This window comes from Aedes albopictus, chromosome 3, assembly GCF_035046485.1.
Source record: "Aedes albopictus strain Foshan chromosome 3, AalbF5, whole genome shotgun sequence".
Lineage (NCBI taxonomy): Eukaryota > Metazoa > Arthropoda > Insecta > Diptera > Culicidae > Aedes > Aedes albopictus.
Genome location: NC_085138.1, coordinates 241,839,242 through 241,861,143, shown reverse-complemented (window position 1 = coordinate 241,861,143; position 21,902 = coordinate 241,839,242). Strand labels below are relative to the sequence as shown.

The window sequence follows — 21,902 nt, the reverse complement described above, 5'->3', positions numbered from 1 at the left end:
CAGACCATTTCTTCATCTTCTCGGATAGTCATAGTTCTATTGAAGCACTACGGTCGATGAAACCTTCTGGTCGAAAGATCATACGGGATTACCTTTGTATGGGTCCCCTAACATCACTCAATTTATGGCAATGAGAAGGCGGACTCTCTCGCAAAGGTGGGCGCACAGGAAGGCGAGGTCTATGATAGAAGAATTCATCAATGTTAGATCTTTCCTATTTTGTTCGTCAGAGTTCTTTTTGAAATTGGCAAAATGATAGGCGAGATAGCCAGCTGGGGCGGTGCTTACATTCTGTTACTCCTAATGTTTAGTTGCGAGCGAGGTGGCATAGTTTGGATGTAAGCCGAGATTTTATTCACGTGATGTCAAGGCTTATGTCCAACCATTAGTCGCGGCCGCGTAAATGAAAACCGCGTAAAAAAACCTGACTGTAATTCACTTATGTTTTCTCCCCAGAAAATCCCATAACAATCTGATACTGAGTCGCTACGAAAACGAAACCCGTCATTACGTTCTACCTCCCGGATGAGCTTCAGAGAACCCTTATTCCCAGTCCTTATCACGCCTATCCTAAAAGCATATGCTACCCACTAATCTTGAGCTTTCACAAGTATCCTGGCCCCATCCTATAAGTTGTATAAGAAATATATTTGTACATAAAATACAAAAATAAAGCGTTAAAGTAGCCCCAAATAAATAAACCAGATAAAAAAAAATGAATAATATATCTGGAAAATTCGGATAAAGATACTATCAGGGGTATATTCTCAAATATCTATAATTTATTATGTTCACAAAGTCAGAATCATTGTGGTAAAAATCAAGTTCAAACAATTGGTGGTGTCTTTTTCCAAGCTCGAGTAAAGCCGTGTGATGTCTGCGCTTTCAACTATCCTTCCTGTAAACCGAGAAGCACTCTAAGTGAGTTCACGTTTATTCTCGCCTGCTCGCAAATTTTACTCTCCGGCAGGTCATCGGGTTCGTGGGCAAGCATCCGGACACACTCCTCGGCATTGTACAGGGAATCCTCGAGAGCACTTCTGACGGCTGAATTCATCGACTCCACTCCCCGGCGGGCAAACTCTGCCAGGGCAGCGTGCAGCTCAAACCGTGTGGTTCCAATGACGCGGGCTTCGGCTAAGGAGTAGGACATAGAAATTAAAAAAAAATGATATCATTTGAGCAGTCAGTTCTTACCAGGGCACACCTTCTGGAAAACATCGATAAGTTCCTGGCAAATTTTCATTTTGTTCATCAAATCATCGTCCGGTATTTTCTGAATCGCATTCGGGTCTCCTCCACCAATGATCTGCGATAGGGAAATTTTCACATCCACTAACAAATGGTGATGCGGGCCCAGCCAGCGTCCATAGTGTGCTATGTACTTGTGACAGTGCTGCTCATTAGCCTTCTGCATCGCCTCATGGTCTACCCGAGCACGGTCCAAAATGTTGGTTATCTCTTTGCCATCTACCAGGCCACGACATTTGTTGCAAATGTAGCCTCCATACCAGTTCTTCAAGTTCTCCGGAAGCAGCATACCCGGGCAGTTGGAATCCTTTTTAAAGCCAGAGCATTTGAGAGCACTCAAATATGTGCCAAACTCGGTAGGGTCAAGGCAACGAGCACAGGTGCATCGGAAAAGTTTGGTCTGCTGCAGATGGTCCTGACGGTTGGCCGTTCCCCACAAGACGTCCGAGTAGGAAATGCTCAATCGTTCACCTTGCTTAATGGAGTTTGGCGCCCAGAAGACAATCTCCTTCTTTGAGGTGAAACTTTTCGACAAATTGGGCCGACAGGAGTGCTCCAGCATTGAGGCATTGTTGTAAATGGCCACGGATGGAGGCTCCGTTAATGGTACTTCGTGGCCGTTGACTTGTAGTATTCCGACTACTTTTAATATTTCCTCCTCGCTCCATTTGTTTTCACACTTGAAGAATCTGATGCAGCCGTTGTAGTGCAGTGATTATGTTTGATATATCAGGGGATAATTTACGTTGTCATTGGCATGAATTTGCAAAACAGAATTTATCCGTGATTATGGCGATTGCAGGAAATATCGGCAGGCATGTAAGAAAAACACACAACATAATTATTATTCAGTTTGAAAATAACGTCATGAATTATTGGCATTTGAAATAGAAAAAAAATTCTTCAACCAAATTGCATTAACCCTTAACCTTTCAGGACGCACGCCAATGTAAAGAGTATAACACCACCAAATCCTCGCTCGTCATATACAGCGTAAGCGCGGTGCAGTTTCAGCCTCAAAGAGACACGCGTAATGAACGGTCAAAAGCCCTAGACGAATTACGTTTTTTCAAACGGCTACTACTTAAGGACAAGTTATTTGGAGTACATAAATAGCTCAAAAAAAATAATCTAGAACACCGATTTTCATCTTTTAGAACTGTTTAACGGTATGGCTGGAAATGCATTATGCTGGTTGTTCAATGACTGTTAACATCGTAATGCATTTTCATTCAAATACTCTAAATATGTACCTTGTCGGGCTGCAAAACGGTGAGTCGATAAGGAGAGCGTCCAACATAGCTCTGGTCCTCACAAGTTCCTACCTCATGCTTCCACGGGTCAAACAATGACAAAGACCGCCAGCTAAGAGTTGTGTGCTTAGCTGGTAGTGCAGCCTGGGCACTGTTGTCCTTCTGACTTCAGCTAGATTGAGGAGGTACGATCCGAGCGTCTGTTCACCAAGGAGGTGCGGCTCAAACAGCGTCTGTTCTTGCATCCAGCGGCTGAGTAAGAAACGCTGCACCACGCCCAGCTAGATCCAAGGTGGTAGCCCCATCAGCGTGGTCGTCCCAGTGTTGGTTGGGACGTTAAACAGAACTGGCACGATGGCCCTCCGGCGAGACAGGAGTGTTGGCGTAGGCCCAATAAGCCACCCGTAAAAATCCCCATTGCGAATAACATAGGAGAAAATACGACTCGATACAATCGGCAAAGACCCACGCGACGAAATAAGGACTACGATTGGAAACTTGGAACATGGAATTGTAAGTCACTAGGTTTCGCAGGATGTGACAGGATAATTTACGACAAACTACATCCACGCAACTTCAACATCGTGGCGTTGCAGGAACTTTGTTAGACTGGACAGAAAGTGTGGAAAAGCGGGCATCGAGCGGCTACCTTCTACCAAAGCTGTGGCACCACCAATGAACTGGGAACAGGATTTATAGTGTTGGCAACGTGTGATCAGGTGGCAGCCGATCAACGCATGGATGTGCATGTTAAGAGTTAAGGGCCGTTTCTTCAACTACAGCATCATCAACGTCCACTGCCCACACGAAGGGAGACCCGATGACGAGAAAGAAGCGTTCTACGCGCAGTTAGAGCAAACATACGATGGTTGCTCGCCGCGTGACGTGAAAATCGTTGTCGGCTACATGAACGCGCGGTAGGAAGGGAGGAAATATACCTACCGGTAATCGGGCGAAACAGCCTGCACGCCGTATCGAATGATAACGGCCAGCGATGCGTAATATAGATTCGGATCACTACTTAGTCGCTGTATGCATGCGCTCAAAACTTTCGACAGTTACCACCACGCGTCGAAGTCGAACGCCGCGGCTCAACATCGAGCAGCTGCGTAACGTAGAAGTGGCTCAAGACTACGCGCAGCAGTTAGCAGTGGCCCTACCAACGGAAGAGCAGTTTGGCGCAGTTACACTTGAAAATGGCTGGAAGGACATCCGATCCGCCATAGGTAGTACCTCGGCTACAGCACTAGGCTTCGCGACTCTATGGGCACGAAACATGGACCCTACGTGCAGAGGACCAACGCGCCCTTGGAGTTTTCGAACGGAAGGTGTTGCGTACCATCTACGGCGGAGTGCAGATGGAAGACGGGACTTGGAGAAGGCGAATGAACCACGAGCTGCATCAGCTGCTAAGAGAATCAACCATCGTCCATACCGCGAAAATCAGGAGGCTACGGTGGGCGGGTCACGTCATCAGGATGTCGGATAGCAACACGACTAAAATGGTTCTCGAGAGTCATCCGACTGGTACAAGAAGACGTGGAGCGCAGCGAGCTAGGTGGGTCGACCAAGTGGAGGACGATCTGCGGACCCTACGCAGAGTGCGGAACTGGAGACAAACTGCCATGGACCGAGTGGAATGGAGACGGCTACTATGTACAGCAGAGGCCACCCCGGCCTTAGCCTGATTGGTAAGGTAAGTAAGTAAATACCTTGTCCTTAAAGACCCAGCAATCAAAAAAATTGAAAATAATTAAATGCGGTTAGTTGGTCTTCCAATACCTGGGTATGACATCCCCCCTTTCTGGGCATTGAGAAAAGCGTTGCCACGAGGGTATTTTTCGGCATTTTTATTGAATCGCACACATGTTATCGTTCTGAAACTTGTACTGTAAACTGTGTTTGGCCATAAAATGATCACTCTGTGCTATGAACACGCCGTCACTACGGAACCGGTTCCGGATGTTCCTGATTTCGGTTCTTCGTGGCCGTTTTAATCCGTGTCGGTCTAAGTCAAACGAACAAACTAAAAATCTCAGCGAATAAGGACTGTTCAATTTATAAAACGGACAACTTCACAAGGCTATAAAAAGAAGACGCGTAGTTCAAATTTAACCACCCTTGCTTCGTTGTTCAGTTCGCCATCTCTCATTATAGTAATCATTTTTGAATCGAATAAAAATAGTTTTATTTTAAAGAAAATCGGCCAGGTGTTAAATGAGGAGAATTTTTCGATTGCTGAAAATTGAAAATATATATAAAATTACTGTTCCAATATGTTACATCGTTTTTAATACCAGAAAAGTATGTGCCATGCTGCAGCAGCATGAGTAATAAACATTCTGGCAAAATTTAAACTCAATTGGAAAATTAAGTGTTAAGATATTAAAGTCTCAAGTGAGATTCGATTTTTTGAATAAAATTCAATTGTAAAGCAAAAAAGGCATGAATATATTAAATTTTCAATTTTTTTATGCATCCAGTCGAACGTGGGAATAATGTGGTTTTAAACGCAGAAAACTGCTTCTTAATAGCATTGCTGGTTTGGTTACTGTGCGCAATTACAGACACCGTAATCAAAACAGTTTCGTTCATTGAAGATTCTTCTAAATAACCATGCAACCTAATGCAAATTTTGCATAACAATGATGTTGGAAATAAAAACTTTGCATCCGATTATTATTAAATAAGGTGTACGATAACATAGGACCAACTTTGTTGAAAATAAATAATAACAAGATTCGCTAGAGTCGACAATCTGTATCAATGGAGCAAAAAATATGAAATTTTTTAATATGACCATCTTTACGGATTAAATTTTTGATGAAAAATGCAATTAAAAGTAAGTTTTTCTTCTGTATCATTCAGAGAGCAATATTCTACTACTCTGGACAAATTTTTAGCCGAATCCGTGATGCTATTGCAACACAGGACTTAAATGAACATTTTTTAATAATTTCTATGAAAACAAGGCAACTAACTATATCAACCCGGAGAATGCTTGGTGTATTATAACTGACCAACTATTGAGCTTTACCTTTAGTAGAATAGTGTAAGATTCCAATACATAAAAAATTTCATGAAAATGTGCATGTTAAGTATGTGGAAAGTTATGTCGAATTTTGAGAAATGGGTTTTTATTGATATTTTACGAAAACCGCTTCAGTTACACAATAAAGAACATTTTGCTTAATGTTATATTTTTCCCACATTTAAGAATAGCTACAGAAAGTTATGCAAAAAACTGATAATGATTTTATTAAAAAATAAAAAAGATATCACACAAGCAAGTTGTCCGTTTTATAAATTGAACAGTCCTTATTCAACGAATTTAAATAACACTAGTTTACAGCATTTTTGAACTCGGTAAGCTGATGTTCATTTTTGGTGTAGAATCATGCCCTGAGTTCGAAAACTAGAAGGAAAAAAAAAACACAGTAGAGCGGAATTTTTTCGACTTTCCATACAAGGTTGATGATTAGAAATCGATTTGTGTTTTATTTTTAAGCAAAGTCGCTCTCTCCACACATCTCATTCTCCGTAATCAATGCTCCGATTGAGCTGTTTTTTTTACTGTAACTCGTCTACATATGATATGTCAAATAAACGTTGAGAAATAGTTTTTTAATTGATTTTTTCTAATTGAAAAAAATACATTTCTTCAAATATTTTTGGAAATTTTGCTAAATTTTAAGGAGATTGTCCCCAAAACTCGCCAACGTTTTGAATTTCATCAATCTGACGCAAAACCTGCATTCAGATGATCGAATGGTATTGTATTCAGCTTTAAATTTATGGAAAAATATGTAAAATTGGTTGAACAAAACGCAAGATATTTGAATTTTAGTAAATTCCATATTTTAAAAAGTTGTAAGACTCGATATTGAGCTAAAAGTCAAAAACTGTTCTATTTAAAATTTTTTGAAGCACGGTTTCGAAATCAGTGCTAAATTATGCTCAAAAATTTCGGTGGTTGACAGAAGTTCACGACTTTCGTTTTATTTTGTAAACTAGTGTAATTTGTGTACAATATACTCGCGTATATATGTGTAGTCTTGTGTGTAGTTTATAAAAATGGGCAGAGAATGTCGGAATGCTCCCTGTGGCCGAAGTTTTTCCGGTGGGTCACTGGGCAGATTCTTGTAAAAAGCTGTATATGTGCTGTGGTTCACATCTATAATGCATGTTTTGCGGCTTCAAGTATTGAGTTCAGATGTATGGTGTTTTAGAAGAGTTTGTTAACTCTTTACATTGAAAGTTTCTCCTTTGTGATTAATCCACCTAAAAGTGTAATAGGAATTCACTTTTCGCAAAAATGAAGATAGAATATTGGTGTCTTCTGAAAAGTTACAAAGATATGTATCGGTGAATAGTTTGCTGAACAAACTATTACCGCCGTTCGAGGGGACATTGGTCCATCGATCCCACAGATTTAATATAAATCAGAGAATCCGACCCAACTTGAATTCCTGGAGAAATTCTAGTAGAAATTTATACTTGTACTTAAAAAAAAACTTCAAAATGAATCTTTGAAGAAATCTCTGATTAAATCGCAAGAGGGAGTTCAATAGAATACCTTGGACAAATCTCTGGAGGAATCCTTGAAGATATCACAGAAGACATATTATAAGACTTTGTTTGAAATTCCATGGAGAAATTTCAAGAGGAATGCCTTCAGAAATACCTGCTGAGGTTTGCAAGGGGATTCCTGCTGGAATTGCTGAAGAAATACCTTCGAGGGTACTTTCAGGAATTTCTCCTGGGATTGCTCCAGGGAATCCAAACCAGGTATTGACCCAAAAATTTATTCATAAATTCTTCTAGGGGCTTTTCCAAACACTTCCAGTGATTTCTCCAAGGATACATTCAGACTTCCTCCAAGAATGTGTGTCGAGATTCCTCCAGAAATTGTTGTTGTTACATCTTAAGGGATTTCTTCATGGTACTTTTGCAGAAATCCCACTAGGCCATCTTAGAGTATTTCCTGAATGTCTTCATGAAAGATCTCTTAGAGAAATCCAAAAATAAATGCAAAGAGGAACTCTTGGAGGAATCCATAAAAAGTCTTAGGAAAAATCCACAAATTCCAGATGGGTTTTCTTTAGAATGGTTGCTAATCTTGAAGTTTCTCCAAGGATTTCTATACAAATTCATCTCGCTATTCTTCCAAGGGTTCCCATAGAAATTCCCTTTGTGATTTCTCCAGAGATTTTTCAAAGAACCCCCAAGAAATTTCTCTTGGAATATCAGCTGAAATATTTGCAAGAATACCATCAGATGTATCTCCAGTAAGCCTAGTGGTTAAAGCTTTGGATCACCAATCCGGAGACGGCGGGTTCGATTCCCGTTCCGGTTGGGAAAATTTTTTCGACTCCCTGGGCATAGTGTATCATTGCGCCTCACAATATACAATTTCATGCAATGGCAGGCAAAGAAAGCCCTTCAATTAATAACTGTGGAAGTGCTTAAAGAACACTAAGTTGAAGCGAGGCAGGCCAAGTCCCAGTTGGGACGTAGAGTCATAAAGAAGAAGCAAAAGAAGAAGAAGAAGAACCATCAGATGTTCCTAGCATTTTTTCAAGAATTTTTCAAGAATTTCTTAAATAATATCTGCTGAAATTTCTTCAGTAATCGCTTTTGGGAATCCAACAAGAATTCCTGGAGGATTACCAGCAGAAATTGTCTGATGAATTTCAATGTGACTTCTTGGTGAATTCCACCAGAAATCCCTGAATGAATCCCTGAAGCATTCCTTGAGTAATACCAGCAAGCTTTCCTGAAGTAATCTCAAGTGGGTTTCCGGAAGGAATTACTAAGCAAAAACTACTGTTTAGTAGCAAAAAAAAATCTTGTTATATCACATCATTTTCGTTGCACATCAGTCACGTCGTAGAAGTGATGTACAAACTACATCCCTTCCACGTAGCAAATTAGCCGTCGTGACTAGAAAGTGGGTCCAGCAATCGCTAAAACCGAGCTGATAAATGAATCATATATAAGTAAAATATTGACATAAATTCGTACACTGATCCGTTGATTGTGAGACATAGCCCTTACCTCCCGGCTATTCCACCGAGATAAATGGTAGATGATAGATCTAGGTTTCTGCTGGAACGGGTTTGTTGACACTATCCGATGCCAACCAGGGTGTACATGATGCGTGTGATAATTGATAGAAAACGATGTAACTAAGTGAAATTACGTTCGGAATTGGTTACATTTTAAAAAATTGCGCACCTGGTTCTTACAAAATTATTTGCATTAATGCACAATCAAACGATTTACGATACCCACATTGCATAATTTAAGAGCCAAGAGATTCATCTACTGTTCTTGTGTTTTGTTGCGTCATCCAGGATTTTCTGTTCACCATTTTTAGACTCCAGACATCCCTAAATATTAGACTGGGCCAACAAAGTCGATTTTTTGGAACAAAGCTTTTTCGATTCCTTTTGGCATCCAAAACAACTGTGCAAAATTTGGGAGCGATTGGTTGCGTCCCCGTATTCCGCATTGCGATTGAAATTTGTATGGAATTTAGTATAGGAAAACATGCTTTTTTGCATTTTTCTCCTATTTTTTTGTCTAAAACGATCTATCTAATGACGTTAAAGTATAGCCTAAAATATGCCGAAAAACTTTGCCAAAGACCGCAAAGTGATCCGACACTTGTGAAAAAAAGTTTTAACGTTCAGTTTGCCCGGTGGTGCTTAACATTTAACCTGTAAAGGAATAACATCAATAATAAATTTTCAATTTTTGGCCTAAGTAACCAAGCGAATAACTTTTTTCACAAGCATCGGATCACTTTGCGGTCTTCGGCAAAATTTTTTGGCATATCCTAGGCTATACTTTACATGATTAGTTACATGGTATTAGACAAAATAATTCAACTTTTGAATAAAATGCAAAAAAGTACGTTTTCCCATACTAATTTCCATACTAATTTCAATCGCAATGTGGAATACGGGGACGCAACCAAATTTTGCACAGTTGATTTGGCGGCCAATACAGATTGAAAAAGCTTTGTTCCGGGTTGATGCGATCAAATTTCATGGTTTTGGAACCTATAATTAAGCCGAGGTAATATTGGAGTTTGGGCCACTGTATTCGACTTTTGGGTGCTATCTAGGATTTTGTGGTCATAATTTTAGGACCTAAGATGAAAATAACTATACAAAATATACGGTATTTGTATAGTTTTAGAGCCTAAACTCAATAATACAGCCGCCATCTTGAATTTTAGATGTACGGCCATATTGAATTTTGAGGTCATCATTTTTGGGCTCTAGACATCTTCCCCATACCAAATACAAAAACAGTCGCCATCTTGAACTGTAGGCTGCCATTTTATCTACACCATATATATTTATATCAGAACCTTAAACTCAATAAGGAGCGGACCTGGTGTGATGGTTAGAACACTTGACTATCACGCCGAGGACCTGGGATCGAATCCCACTCCCGACAAACTCGCAAAATGTGAGTTCTTCCTTCGGAAGAGAAGCAAATCGTGGGTCCCGAGATGAACTAGCCTAGGGCTAAAAATCTCGTTAATACAGATAAAAAAAAATTAAACTCAATAACACCATCTCCATCTAGAACTTTGGACCGCCATCTTGGACTTTTTGTCACGCAGGGTTTCATTTGGGCTTTTTGGTCAAAGGGTTTAATTTAATTTCATACTTAATCTTTTCGCCGATGCTGGTCCGGAGCACTAAAACAGTCATAGCTCCAGAACGCCTGGATCGATTTAGACCATTTCCTGAAGCAAACAATGCAAAACAAATTCTGTTTCATTTGTGATAGTTATTTTATTAATAATGATTTATGACATTCCTTTACATGTTAAATGTTAAGCACCATCAGACGATCTGTAAATAATAACGTTTGTCACAAGTGCAGAAAAGTTTTGTAGTCTTCTACAAAGTTTTCCTGTACATCCAAGGCTAATGTTTGACTTAATTGGTTACATACATTAAGAAAAGAATAAGTTCCTTATGGGAAAAAAACTGCAAAAAAATAAGTAAATCCACACTAATTTCAACACAAATTTCAACAATTGCACCCAAATTTTCCAATGCAACAAACTACGGATTACTTTGCGGTCTTCGACAAGTCCTATGCTATATTTATAGTCGTTAATTACATGGTTGTAGGTTAGGGTGGTCCACACTTATATGAAAAACAAAAATTTTGAAAAATGCCAAGTCTTACCTCCTAAATCAGTTATTTTGGACTTCCAGAAGCTACGTTCAAAATTTGAGCAAAATCGGTTAAGCCTAAGGGGGCGCTCAAAACGCTTGAAGTTTGTATGTAGAAATTTTAAGTTTTCAAATTTTTCCGCTAGGTGACGCTGTAGGCGTTCAATTAAATAACCCTTTTGTATTATTGTAGAATTTTGTCGAAGACCGCGAAGTGATCCGACGGCTGTGAAAAAAGTTATACCCTAGGAAAAGTGAGGCAAAGTATTGAGATTTCATTATTGATATTATTCCTTTACATGTATTGGAAAAAAACAACAATAAAGTTTATCCTCACTTTACTTAGGGTATAACTTTTTTCACAGACGTTGGATCACCTTGCGGTCTTCGACAAAGTTGTTTGGCATAAAGTCATCTACAATAATACCAATGGGTTTAGTTATTGAACTCTCACATCGCCACCTAGCGGCAACATTCGAAAACTTAAAATTTCTGCATACATTTGGCCTAGTTTTCCCATACAAACTTCAAGCGTTTTGAGCGCTCCCTTAGGCTTAATTGATTTTGCTCAAATTTTGAACGTAGCTTCTGGGAGTCCAAAATAACTGATTTAGGAGGTAAGGCTTGGCATTTTTCGAAATTTTTGTTTTTCATATAAGTGGGCCATCTTATTGTAGGTACTACAAAACCTTTGAATTATCATTCAACATACTAGATTTACAAAACCATAAAGTTGGATATGTTGCAAAATAGGTTTCATAATTGTTCGGGATAGGCTGCTTTCCCGGGCTGCTCCAGGCTCCCGAAACTTAGTGAAAAGTTGATGTTTTCACAATCTAACGACAAAAACAATCTCAATTATTTTCTATCATATTCTATCAAGAGCAACAATAACTTAAATCCCCAGAATTTATGCAAAGGGCAGCCTGGTTTTAGCGAGCATTACTTATATGCTATTGTATTTATCCAACACAGGCAGTAGCTATGTTTAGAACTTGACCCGTAGCTAAATCCATTTGCTTATAATAACAATACTATCATCACAAACATAATGCCATTCAGGAAGTTGTTCACTCAGAAGCAACCGCCAGCAACAAACTTACCGTGGAATCAGCTTTGCCACACCTTCACGATCGTTACGCCACTGTTCCGAACCACGGCGTTGCTCCTCGTGCGATTCTAATTTGATTAATGCCTGCCATTTGGCAGGATCTCGCTCGGCCAGCAGCAGACAGCGCAGCGGAATCAAACACTGATAGACCGGATGCGGGTCATAGAAGTGTCGCAGCTGCATCTGGAAGTTTACGCAAGCGGAAGCAACGTTATTACATACAACAGCACCGAGGTCTTGAATATCAACTGAGTGAACGCAGACTGGGGATAAGGGCTACAGCAGCAATAACTAACACGGCTGCAAAGTGATAGGTGCTCGAAGGAAATTGCTTAGACTAGTTCATGGTTGAATTTGGTAATTATTGCATACGAATTATGCTTCATTTCAATATAGAAAGGTGTTCACAGAAACAATGATTATTAAAATAATTAGAAGTGTAGCTACTGACAAGACAAAACATCGTGGTCCAAAGTCATCATACGAATTTCTTTTCTGAAAAACCATGCGTCTCCATATTCTGTGGGGGAAAAGTTAAGGACAGACTTGTTAGAATCCCAAAATGGCCGCCATAATGGCTGACTTTGGCACCTACTCGCGATTTGAGGCGCACAAATGTCTTTGTAAACAAAATCAGCGCACCTGATCTTCTTATTTTATGCTTATTACAAGTGAGCAAGAACAGAATAATAAAATGCACTGTTGTTTGAAGCTTGCTTCTTGAGATTTGTGCCTCTGATGTACTGGTGCACTGTTCAAGCGAGATTTCAAGACGTTTGTCCTTAAGATAGTTTACGATAGGAATTCGTTATCCACGGAACAACCCACTTTACGCCCACCGCAATTTTCCAACCAACCCAGCGCTTACTAGGCATATGACGCAAATGCACACCAAAAATTAGTTCAATCTAATATGAACCAGCTGAGAAATTGAGGTGAGCGTTAAGTAGCATACGCCGTGTGTAACGAATTCCTACTGTATAGAGCGTTATGATGAGCCACGCCAAAAAATGACAGTATAATAATAGTAAATGGTTATTATTCACTAGTTTCAAAGATTTATTTCTACGGCCAATGTCGAAATAATAAACCAAGACATTCAACTTGGTAACTGTGTTCTGTCCACCCAAAGGAGCTAATTTCAGAAAACCAACTATATTTCGTAACTTCGATTCGGTCTAATCCAAGCCACAAGTCGATCCAACCAGACTGCGTGTGTTAGTTTAGCCACAAATTTGCATTCCAGCTTTGACTTGCGGGGATTACTGTTGATGGACTGTGAATAACATGCTTTCCGGTGGAATAGCAATCAAGACAATCATAGCAATGTTCTCTCCCGCACATGCACACAATGCAATACCAGGATATGAAGCTGTTTCTCGTTACGGTCCACTAACCTTGCTTCCTCGAGCGATGGTAAATTTGCATTCAGCTTTATGACTCGGATGGTCTTGGCATTCTCGCTTGCAGACTGGCCAACCACATCTTTCGCACTCCAAAAATTGATTCTCCGTGAGACCCTGGAACGAAAACAATGATTAGTTCAAGTGATGGAAACGAGTCGGTGTTTTTTTTTCAACAAACAGTTGTCTAAATTTGAGCTTCATTTGCGTAACATGAACTCGGCTGTAACAAAATCCGAAATTATTACACGAATACTGTGATTTTAAAGGTCAATTGTACGGAAACTTTAGTGACCACATATATTAGTTTGGATCCTCCATCGTCTAAGGCTTTTGTCACATAAAAAGGTTGAAAACTTGTATGGGCGCAGATCCCACAAAAAGCCTACGTCTGGGGTATTAGACTTATTGCCGCGCACGGTGTACTTCTGGGGGACGAAGGGACTAATGCTGTTGCCTCACCGAATACAGTGGACTGTATCCCAGTGGGCTTCAGTAGCAGCAAAGAATAACAGCCTTGGCAATAGAATCGGAATTCGGATGTTCCTCGGTGGACTAAAGTAAAATCTGGATAATAATATTTAATTCCTCGCTTGTTCGTGGCGTTTACTATATATCTCTTGGCGAGATAACTAATGGTACAAATGTCCCAAATGGAGGATAACGTGCCCCTGATGTCGGCCTTTTGATACCCTTAAGGACAAGGTATTTGAAGTACATAAAACCAATTTTCTCGAGCACAATTCTAAAGAATCATCAAACGTATCTGGCTGAAAATATAACATTGAGTAATATTTTAAGCAAGATCCGTTTGACGGTTCTCTAAATTTGTGCTCAAGAAAATTTGAACTGAGTACTCCATATACCCTGTCCTTGAACCACTGAGACTCCCTTAAACTCCACCTTAAGCTCCTGAAATGCCCCTAAAACTCCGAACAGACAAACCAAACAAACCCACCCTCCCTAATGTCCCTCCAACAAAAACATCCTGTCCTGATAAGGGGCCGTTCATAAACCAAATAGGCTTTTAGGGAGAGGGGGGGGCTCTGGCCAAAGTCTACGCTCCATACAAATTCCAAAATTTTTGTCTACGAGGGGGGAAGGGGTGTCTGAAATGGACAAAAATTGGTGGTTTATGAACAGCCTCTAACCGCTGGGACCCATTGAAACCCTTGGAGATCCGCAGAAACCTCTTGAAGCCTTCCAAAATACTTGTAGAAACTCTTGAAAGTCCATTGAATAACCGTTAAAGTTAACTTCCCGAAACTCCCTTAAAAACCCTTTAGAAACGCCCCTGAGACTGCCTGTAGTGCTCCTGTAAACCCACTTAAACGTTACTGAGATCACGTAAATCTCCCACAGGTAGCCTGATTCTCCCCTGACGCCCCCTGAAATGTCCTTGAAACACCCTGAGGCCTTCTGAAACCTTTTCGAACACTTCTGTGACCCCTTTAAACCCCCATGAGATGCCCTAAGACATCTCTGGAAACATCCTGAATATCTGCTGAATGGAAACGCCTCCTCCAAATCATCCGGTAACTCCTTAAACGTCCCTGAGATACACTTAAGCGTCACCGAACCCCCTTTAAACACCACTGAGATCCCCCGAAACGTCCCTAAAACCCCCTAGAACATCCCCTGGAACACCCCTGAGATTTTCCTAAACCTTCTGTAACTTCCTGAAGCCACTGATACGTTCCTGAGATCCCATGGAACCCACTGAAATTGCCGAAACGCCCTTGAAACTACCTTAGAGTCACTGAAACGCTCTTGCCACCCCGTGAACACCTCCGAGACCCCCTTTTAACATACTGATTAGAGTAAGGTGGGGCAAAAGTTCGACCATAGTTGAAAATTCAATATTTTTCATAAAACAAAGGCAAATAAAAATAAATAAATTCCGTTTGGTGATTCTACCATCCATGAGCTAAAACTTTGCTGAACAAAGTTACGCCAAACATCTTTTCAATTTTAAGTTACAACACGTTTTGTAAGTATGCGTCCAAATCGAACTCTTGCCCCACCGCTGGGGCAAAAGTTCGAATCTAGTGTTTGCCAAGTTTAGACCCTTTAGTAATAGGAATACCTGAAACCAATCAACATTTGATGTTTGATGTGAAATACACTTCACAGCTCGATCTGGATTTTACCAAAATTAGGGTTATACAGGGGATGGCCAAAATGTTTGGGATAGGCAACTTTTTTTCTCTCACAAAAATATTCAACATGCTATAACTTTTCGTAGAGTGCATCAAAAAATCTCAAATTTTGACTGTTTATCAACCTGTTATATGTGCATCACTGGTACAAATTTGTGCTCGATTGATTGAACTTTCGCAAAGTTATAACCGATCGGGTGAAACACTATTTTTTAGACAAATCATTTTTGAGCTTTTGGGCTCGATTGAATAATTTTTCGCGAAGTTAGAACCGTTCGGGTAAAACACTATTTTTTAGACAACTCATTTTTGAGCTGTCATATCTCGGAAACCAGTGAACCGAATTGAATGAAATTTTGAACGTACACTAACAATATACAGATGCTTCACAAACTATTAAAACATAGATAGTTTTTGAACGTTGAAAAAAGTTATCATGGATTGACACTTTTTGGATTTTTCTCGAAAAAAGGTAATTTTTTTACGTCAATGTCAATAAATTTGATGTCCAAAGATTTTCCACTTCTGTTCTCAAGTAATCTCTAATCAGATATATTAGAGCCTATTTAGATTGAAGAAAAAATACATTTAGCAATTTTTGTATGGTATTGTAAATTTGACTTATTTTCCTCTATACGGGTAAAAATTTCAACCCGGTATAACTTAATTCGTCGTGAGAAAATATTACATTTTATAACGTTGTATTTAGTATCAATATATTGTTCATAAACGTTAAAAAATTCATTCAATTCGGATCACTGGTTTCCGAGATATGACAGCTCAAAAATGAGTTGTCTAAAAAATAGTGTTTTACCCGAACGGTTCTAACTTCGCGAAAAATTATTCAATCGAGCCCAATTTTGTACCAATCATGCACATATAACAGGTTGATAAACAGTCAAAATTTGAGATTTTTTGATGCACTCTATGAAAAGTTACAGCATGTTGAATTTTTTTGTGGGAGAAAAAAAGTTGCCTATCCCAAACATTTTGGCCACCCCCTGTATTAACCTCACCATAAATTAGTAGTTTTACGCAAAATCCAGATAAAATGGCATTTTTTTATAATTTCGATCGAATTATCTCACTAGTTTCTCCATTTTAAGAGATAAAATGCACTTTTTGGTTTTTACCTGAAGTTGCCATATGACTCGAATTTTTGCCCCACTATGTGTGAAATATGATTTACAAATCTTTTTCAGAAAAAGTTCTTCATGCCAAAGCATCTTCAAAATATGCCTAATGACGCCCCAAAATAAAAGTACGAATTCGATTTCTTTACAATTCCATTCCGTACATAGAAAGTACCATTGTAAATTACAATTTTTTGATCCAAAACCAACATTTAGTCATAACTTTTCAAAATATCAATCAATTTTCATAATTTTTGGAAAGACTCTCATTCTAAAAGGTGTCGAACAACCTTGACCCCCAACAGAAATAATTTGAATTGAGCTTAAAAACTTCAAAAGACACTCTTGCCCCACTCGAACTTTTGCCCCACTTTACTCTACAGATACCACAGCGGCAAAGCCGTATGTATTAAGCATGACCATATAATAAAACTCACGCCTCTCTAACTTACTGGAACAACCATATAGAGTAAGGTGGGGCAAAAGTTCGACCCTAGTTGAAAATGCAATTTTTTTGAAAAAATCGAAACAAATAAAAATAAATGAATACGGTGTGGTGATTCTTCTATCCATGAGCTAAAATTTTGCTGAACAAAGTTACACCAAATGTCTTTTCAATTTTGAGTTACAACACCTTTTGTATGTGTGCGTCTTTTTCGAACTCTTGCCCCACCACTGGGGCAAAAGTTCGAATCTAGTGTTTGTGGGATTTCGCTAACCGTGGCACACTATTTTGACACTTTGGTAATAGAAATAATTGAAACCAATTAATATTTGATGTTGGAACTGATACACTTTAAAGTTCGATCTGGATTTTACCCAAATCAGGGTTAAATTTAGTACACCAAAAATTAGTAGTTTTCCGCTAAATTTAGATAAAACAACATTTTTTCAACTTTGATCGCATTTTCTCACTAATTCCATCATTTATAGAGATTATATGTACATTTTACACAATTTTAGGTTTTTACCTGAAGTTGCCACCTGACTCGAACTTTTGCCCCACAATTCGAACTTTTGCCCCACTATGGGTAAAATATGATTTCCAAATCTTTTTTGCAAAAAGTTTTACATGCTAAAGCATCTTCAAAATATACCTAGTTACGCCCCAAAATAAAAGACCGAGTTCGATTTCATTACAATTCTAATCCATGCGTTGGAAGGACCATCGCAAATTACATTTTTTTGATCAAAAATCAACATTTTGTCATAACTTTTCGAAACATTGATCAATTTTCATAATTTTTGGAGTGAAAGACTCTTTTTCAAAAAGGTTTCGAACAACCTTGACACCCGAAAGAAATAATTTGAATTGCGCTCAAAAACTTCAAAAGAAACTCTTGCCCCACTCGAACTTTTGCCCCACTTTACTCTACACTTATTTAAGGATGCTGAGATATAAGCATTTTGCATTTTTTTTTTTGCAATTTCCCATCGTAATAGGCTGTTTTACCTCACGCAAATCTGACAGGAAAAGGCCTACTTTCCCACACCAAATTAACAGTGCTGTAATGGTTCATTACAGCACTGATTTGCGTTGCGTAATGAACCATTACGGCACTGTTTTCAGTTTTGGTCAACTTCTTGATGCTGTCTGGACACAGTTTTGATAAATTGTGACAACTGCACAGTAGGTATAACCTATCAGATTTTCTTAAACATTGGCTATGAACATCAGTGTACAGTTTGATGAAAATGTTTTGTTGAAAACTATCCTCAAAGGTAATTTTTGAAATTGCAAAAAACGTTGTACGCAACTCGGTGCAGAACTCGATTTTTCCAGCACTCGTTGTAATTATCCAACTCGGCAAGCCTCGTTGAATAAATCGTGCTGTAAAAACCATTTTGCACCTTGTTGCGTAAACTACTATTAATGTTTGGATGATCTCTCGGAGCGATTCGATAAAGGGCGACTAGAACTAGCATCTAAAACAACGTAAACAACCAAAAATGGTTTTTCGGCCAAGTTATTAACCAAAGCGAAAATAGATGAAGAGAAATAGATCATTGCAGATACGCCTGTATGATACTAAGCGCAAAAATTAATATTAAAATGAGTGTACTAACGACTATCGTTAGTACTTATAATTTATGGATCTGGTTCAAAACCAAGATCTAGCTGATTGTTGCAATTTATCACCAACGCCTTAGTGATCAAAGTTTGGTCATTTTCGCAGGGGCGTATTTTTCGCGATAAATAAGGCCGTTACAAATATTTATTTCACTTTTTATCCCGCCACTCTTTGGCTGGTTGGGGTGGGGGGATAAAAATAATAAAGCATTTAATCTGAAAAATATTAAAAACTCATCGGATTTGTTAAAGAATTTTCAGCAAAACCCGATATTTTGTTAAACATGTTTCGTCTGCCCCCTCAAAATACGAAATCCAGCCAAAATTTTTTGAAGGGGGGGGGGGAGTCAAAATTAAATTTGTATCAGTCTTATGTATAATGCAGCAGATTTTATTTTTTGGAGAAATGAATGCACCTGAAAAGCAGCTATATAGTGAGCTTAGTGAATTACCAGAAGAATTTTTGCTAAGGTCAGGTGACCGAAACGGCTTCACACAGGGCCCCAAAAAGTGGTCATTTTACAAAGTTGGTAAATTTACAGAATTTTATGGAGAATACAGCACTGGCCATTTCAGATGACAAAGACAAGATTGATCACTTGGTGGCCCCTTCGGATGTACCCAGTTCTTGAATTTTCTATGACCATGCCATGCAGCTGCATCACATCAAAAAGGTCACCCAGATACCTTTGACAATTAAACGTTCCAAAAAAAGTAAAAACATGCCAATAAGTAAGTCAATAAGTCCCAGTGAAAAAATAGGGGTGTAATCAGTAATAGAAAAACAAAAGTTCCATAAACAAATTAAGAAAATCAATAATTTATTTTTGGGCAATAGCAAAACGACAGAAATGCAATAAATAAATCAGTAAAAAACAATTGCATTTAAAAAAAAAAATAAATACGATTTTCTCATAATTAATGTGAAAAAACAATAAAAATTCAAAAATTACAATAAATAAATAACTAAATTACCTATCAAAAGAAAATGCAGGAAAATAAGAAACAATCAAATGCTGAATCGTACTAATATGATTGAAGTAACTTATAAGATGACATTACTATGTGTGCAATTTACCGGGCAATTACTTGCTGTCCGAACGCGCTGTCGCTCGTCGGACCTAAAAAAAAGTATATCATCTATGTTTGCATTATACTGGGAAAATTCTTTCTTGGCAGGGCTATCAGAAAATCTCTAAATAAAACATTTTTGAAGACAGGGTATAAAAGGTAGGCTGATCGAAGTGAGAATTACTCTCCTGTCATCAAAATTTGGATCGGAATCGAATCGCAAATCCTGCATCGAAGTTATTTCGAAATCTCATAAAAGTAGACTGTCAAAAAGCTCACCGTCAGTCACGCATATATATAAGTCCAAAGCATCATTCAAATCAGGAAGGTCTCAACGCTAGATAATACCTACCTGCAAGCATCCCACGCAGACCGGTTTCGTAATTTGCGCTGGCCCGTAAACCAACGGTAACTCCTTCAGTACGACTTCGCCGGCTTTGATGTCCTTGGTCGCCACCATGTACCGTCCGTAGCGCTCGTCGCTACAAATCTACCGGGCAAATTAAATAAATATGAGTACTAACGGAAACGGACAGCATAAGTAAAGACCCGCAACAGCTGCTCATGGTTGGAGAAAAATGCACGCGCGTAAAATCTTCGACGTCGTTTTCCCTGCGGCGCGTCCCAGTAGTCGGTCGCACCGTCGCCGTCGTCGTCATCGTCGACCGGCTTGGCGTAGTCGTAAACATATATAGAGTTGTCGTAAAAAAATTCACTATAGAATAAAATTATCACGACCGAAGCGAATGTGGGACAGAAATCGAGAATGAAGACTCTCGTAGTCTCGTGATATGCTCGCTCATGCTGCGATGGTCGGTGGGGATGTTCAAATTGAAGTGTTTTATTGATATGACCTTGGTTATGACTTTATATGAAGATTCAATCAATTGCTTAATGTTTGTAACGACTTTACAATATCCTTAGACAAAACTTGTCAAATTTAAATCTGGTACACCTGTTTTCTCAAATTTACTTTCAGAATATTCCAGACAACACTAACTAGAGGCATTTATTATTGGGCCATGGAAATCTTAGGTAAAGTGAATCAACGCAATGGAGACGCTTGGTTAATTATACCTGTGCTCTCCGCGGTTATATTATTTGTCGAGTCATTATACAGTGCATCCGCTTTTCGAAAGAACTTTGAACAATCTATCAAATATTGATAAGATATATTCCTTCTTATTCTCCTCCACAAAATTCTTAAGTATTCTACCAAGATAATTTGTTTTTTTTTGTGATAAAAGAAAAAAAACGTGATTTTTTGCCGGTCTTATTTCACTCAAAAAAAAACTCTTTGTTAAAAATAAATGTACATCCCCACCAGTCAAGCGCAACATTTTGGTGAACAGCGAACTTCCAAAGATGAACCACTAGCATTTTCCTCTCCCAGACACACACACACTGGCTGGATCCAAACTGCACAATAATAAATTTTCCCATGTGCTCGCAAAACATACTTTGAATGGATGGCAAACATTTTTATGGTTCTTCCAGTCCTGCCTTTGATGCTCGACGCTGCAATAGTAAGCGGCACTACAGCCGGAGCAGCGCTTTTTCGCCGGCTGATTGCACACCGGACAGATCCCACCATGAACTTCCACCTCGCCGGAAGGTTTTGACGGGCACGCCGAAGCTCCCTCAGCATCCGATACCATGATCAAGGCGGAAAAATTGCAGAGCAAAGAATTATTCCAGTCGGTGGGTTTTCACTCGATGGCAATATCACGGAAACGACTCACTCCACGTTCGATGTGGACCTTTGATTTATCACTCTTTCGGTGGAGGTTTAGTCCAAGGAAGTTCAGCTTTCTATCAGAACTTATTCTTCTCGAACGGCTCAATCCACACACGTGAACGATAAAATGCAATATGCCCGCACGGCTCAATTTATTCCCTTTTTGGTATGAAATCTATTTATTCTACAGGTCACCGCACTACGTTATACTATGCTGCGCTATCTTCTATACGATCACGTTGAATGAGCTCTCACGCTGATTTGGGTTAGCCACCGCTGAGAAAACGAGGAAAATTTTGCCGATTTTCTAGAACGCACACATGGACGGTGAGAAAATGTCTACGCTTTTCCGAAACAACGGTCTGAAATTACGCAACCTATTTTACTTTTATTTAAAAATTCCATTTCCAGATTGGACACTTTGCCATGCATCTAGAAGTGTATGTTCTACCATAAGACTGTTACATCTTTCATGGAAACCCCACAATCTCGATCATACTAAACGCTA

At 39.1% G+C, this 21,902-nt stretch overlaps 1 protein-coding gene across 1 annotated transcript; it reads right to left on the bottom strand.

The window, feature by feature from the left end:
• Positions 1–760: 760 nt before the first annotated feature.
• Positions 761–21,641, bottom strand: LOC115264640 (SET domain-containing protein SmydA-8). Its single transcript, XM_029868539.2, has 6 exons — positions 21,117–21,641; positions 20,009–20,146; positions 13,217–13,339; positions 11,812–12,002; positions 1,198–1,940; positions 761–1,137 (listed from the first exon to the last, which is right to left on the bottom strand). Exons 1-6 carry the CDS (start codon positions 21,312–21,314, stop codon positions 890–892), a joined length of 1,641 nt encoding a protein of 546 aa, XP_029724399.1. The 5' UTR covers positions 21,315–21,641; the 3' UTR covers positions 761–889.
• Positions 21,642–21,902: the final 261 nt, after the last annotated feature.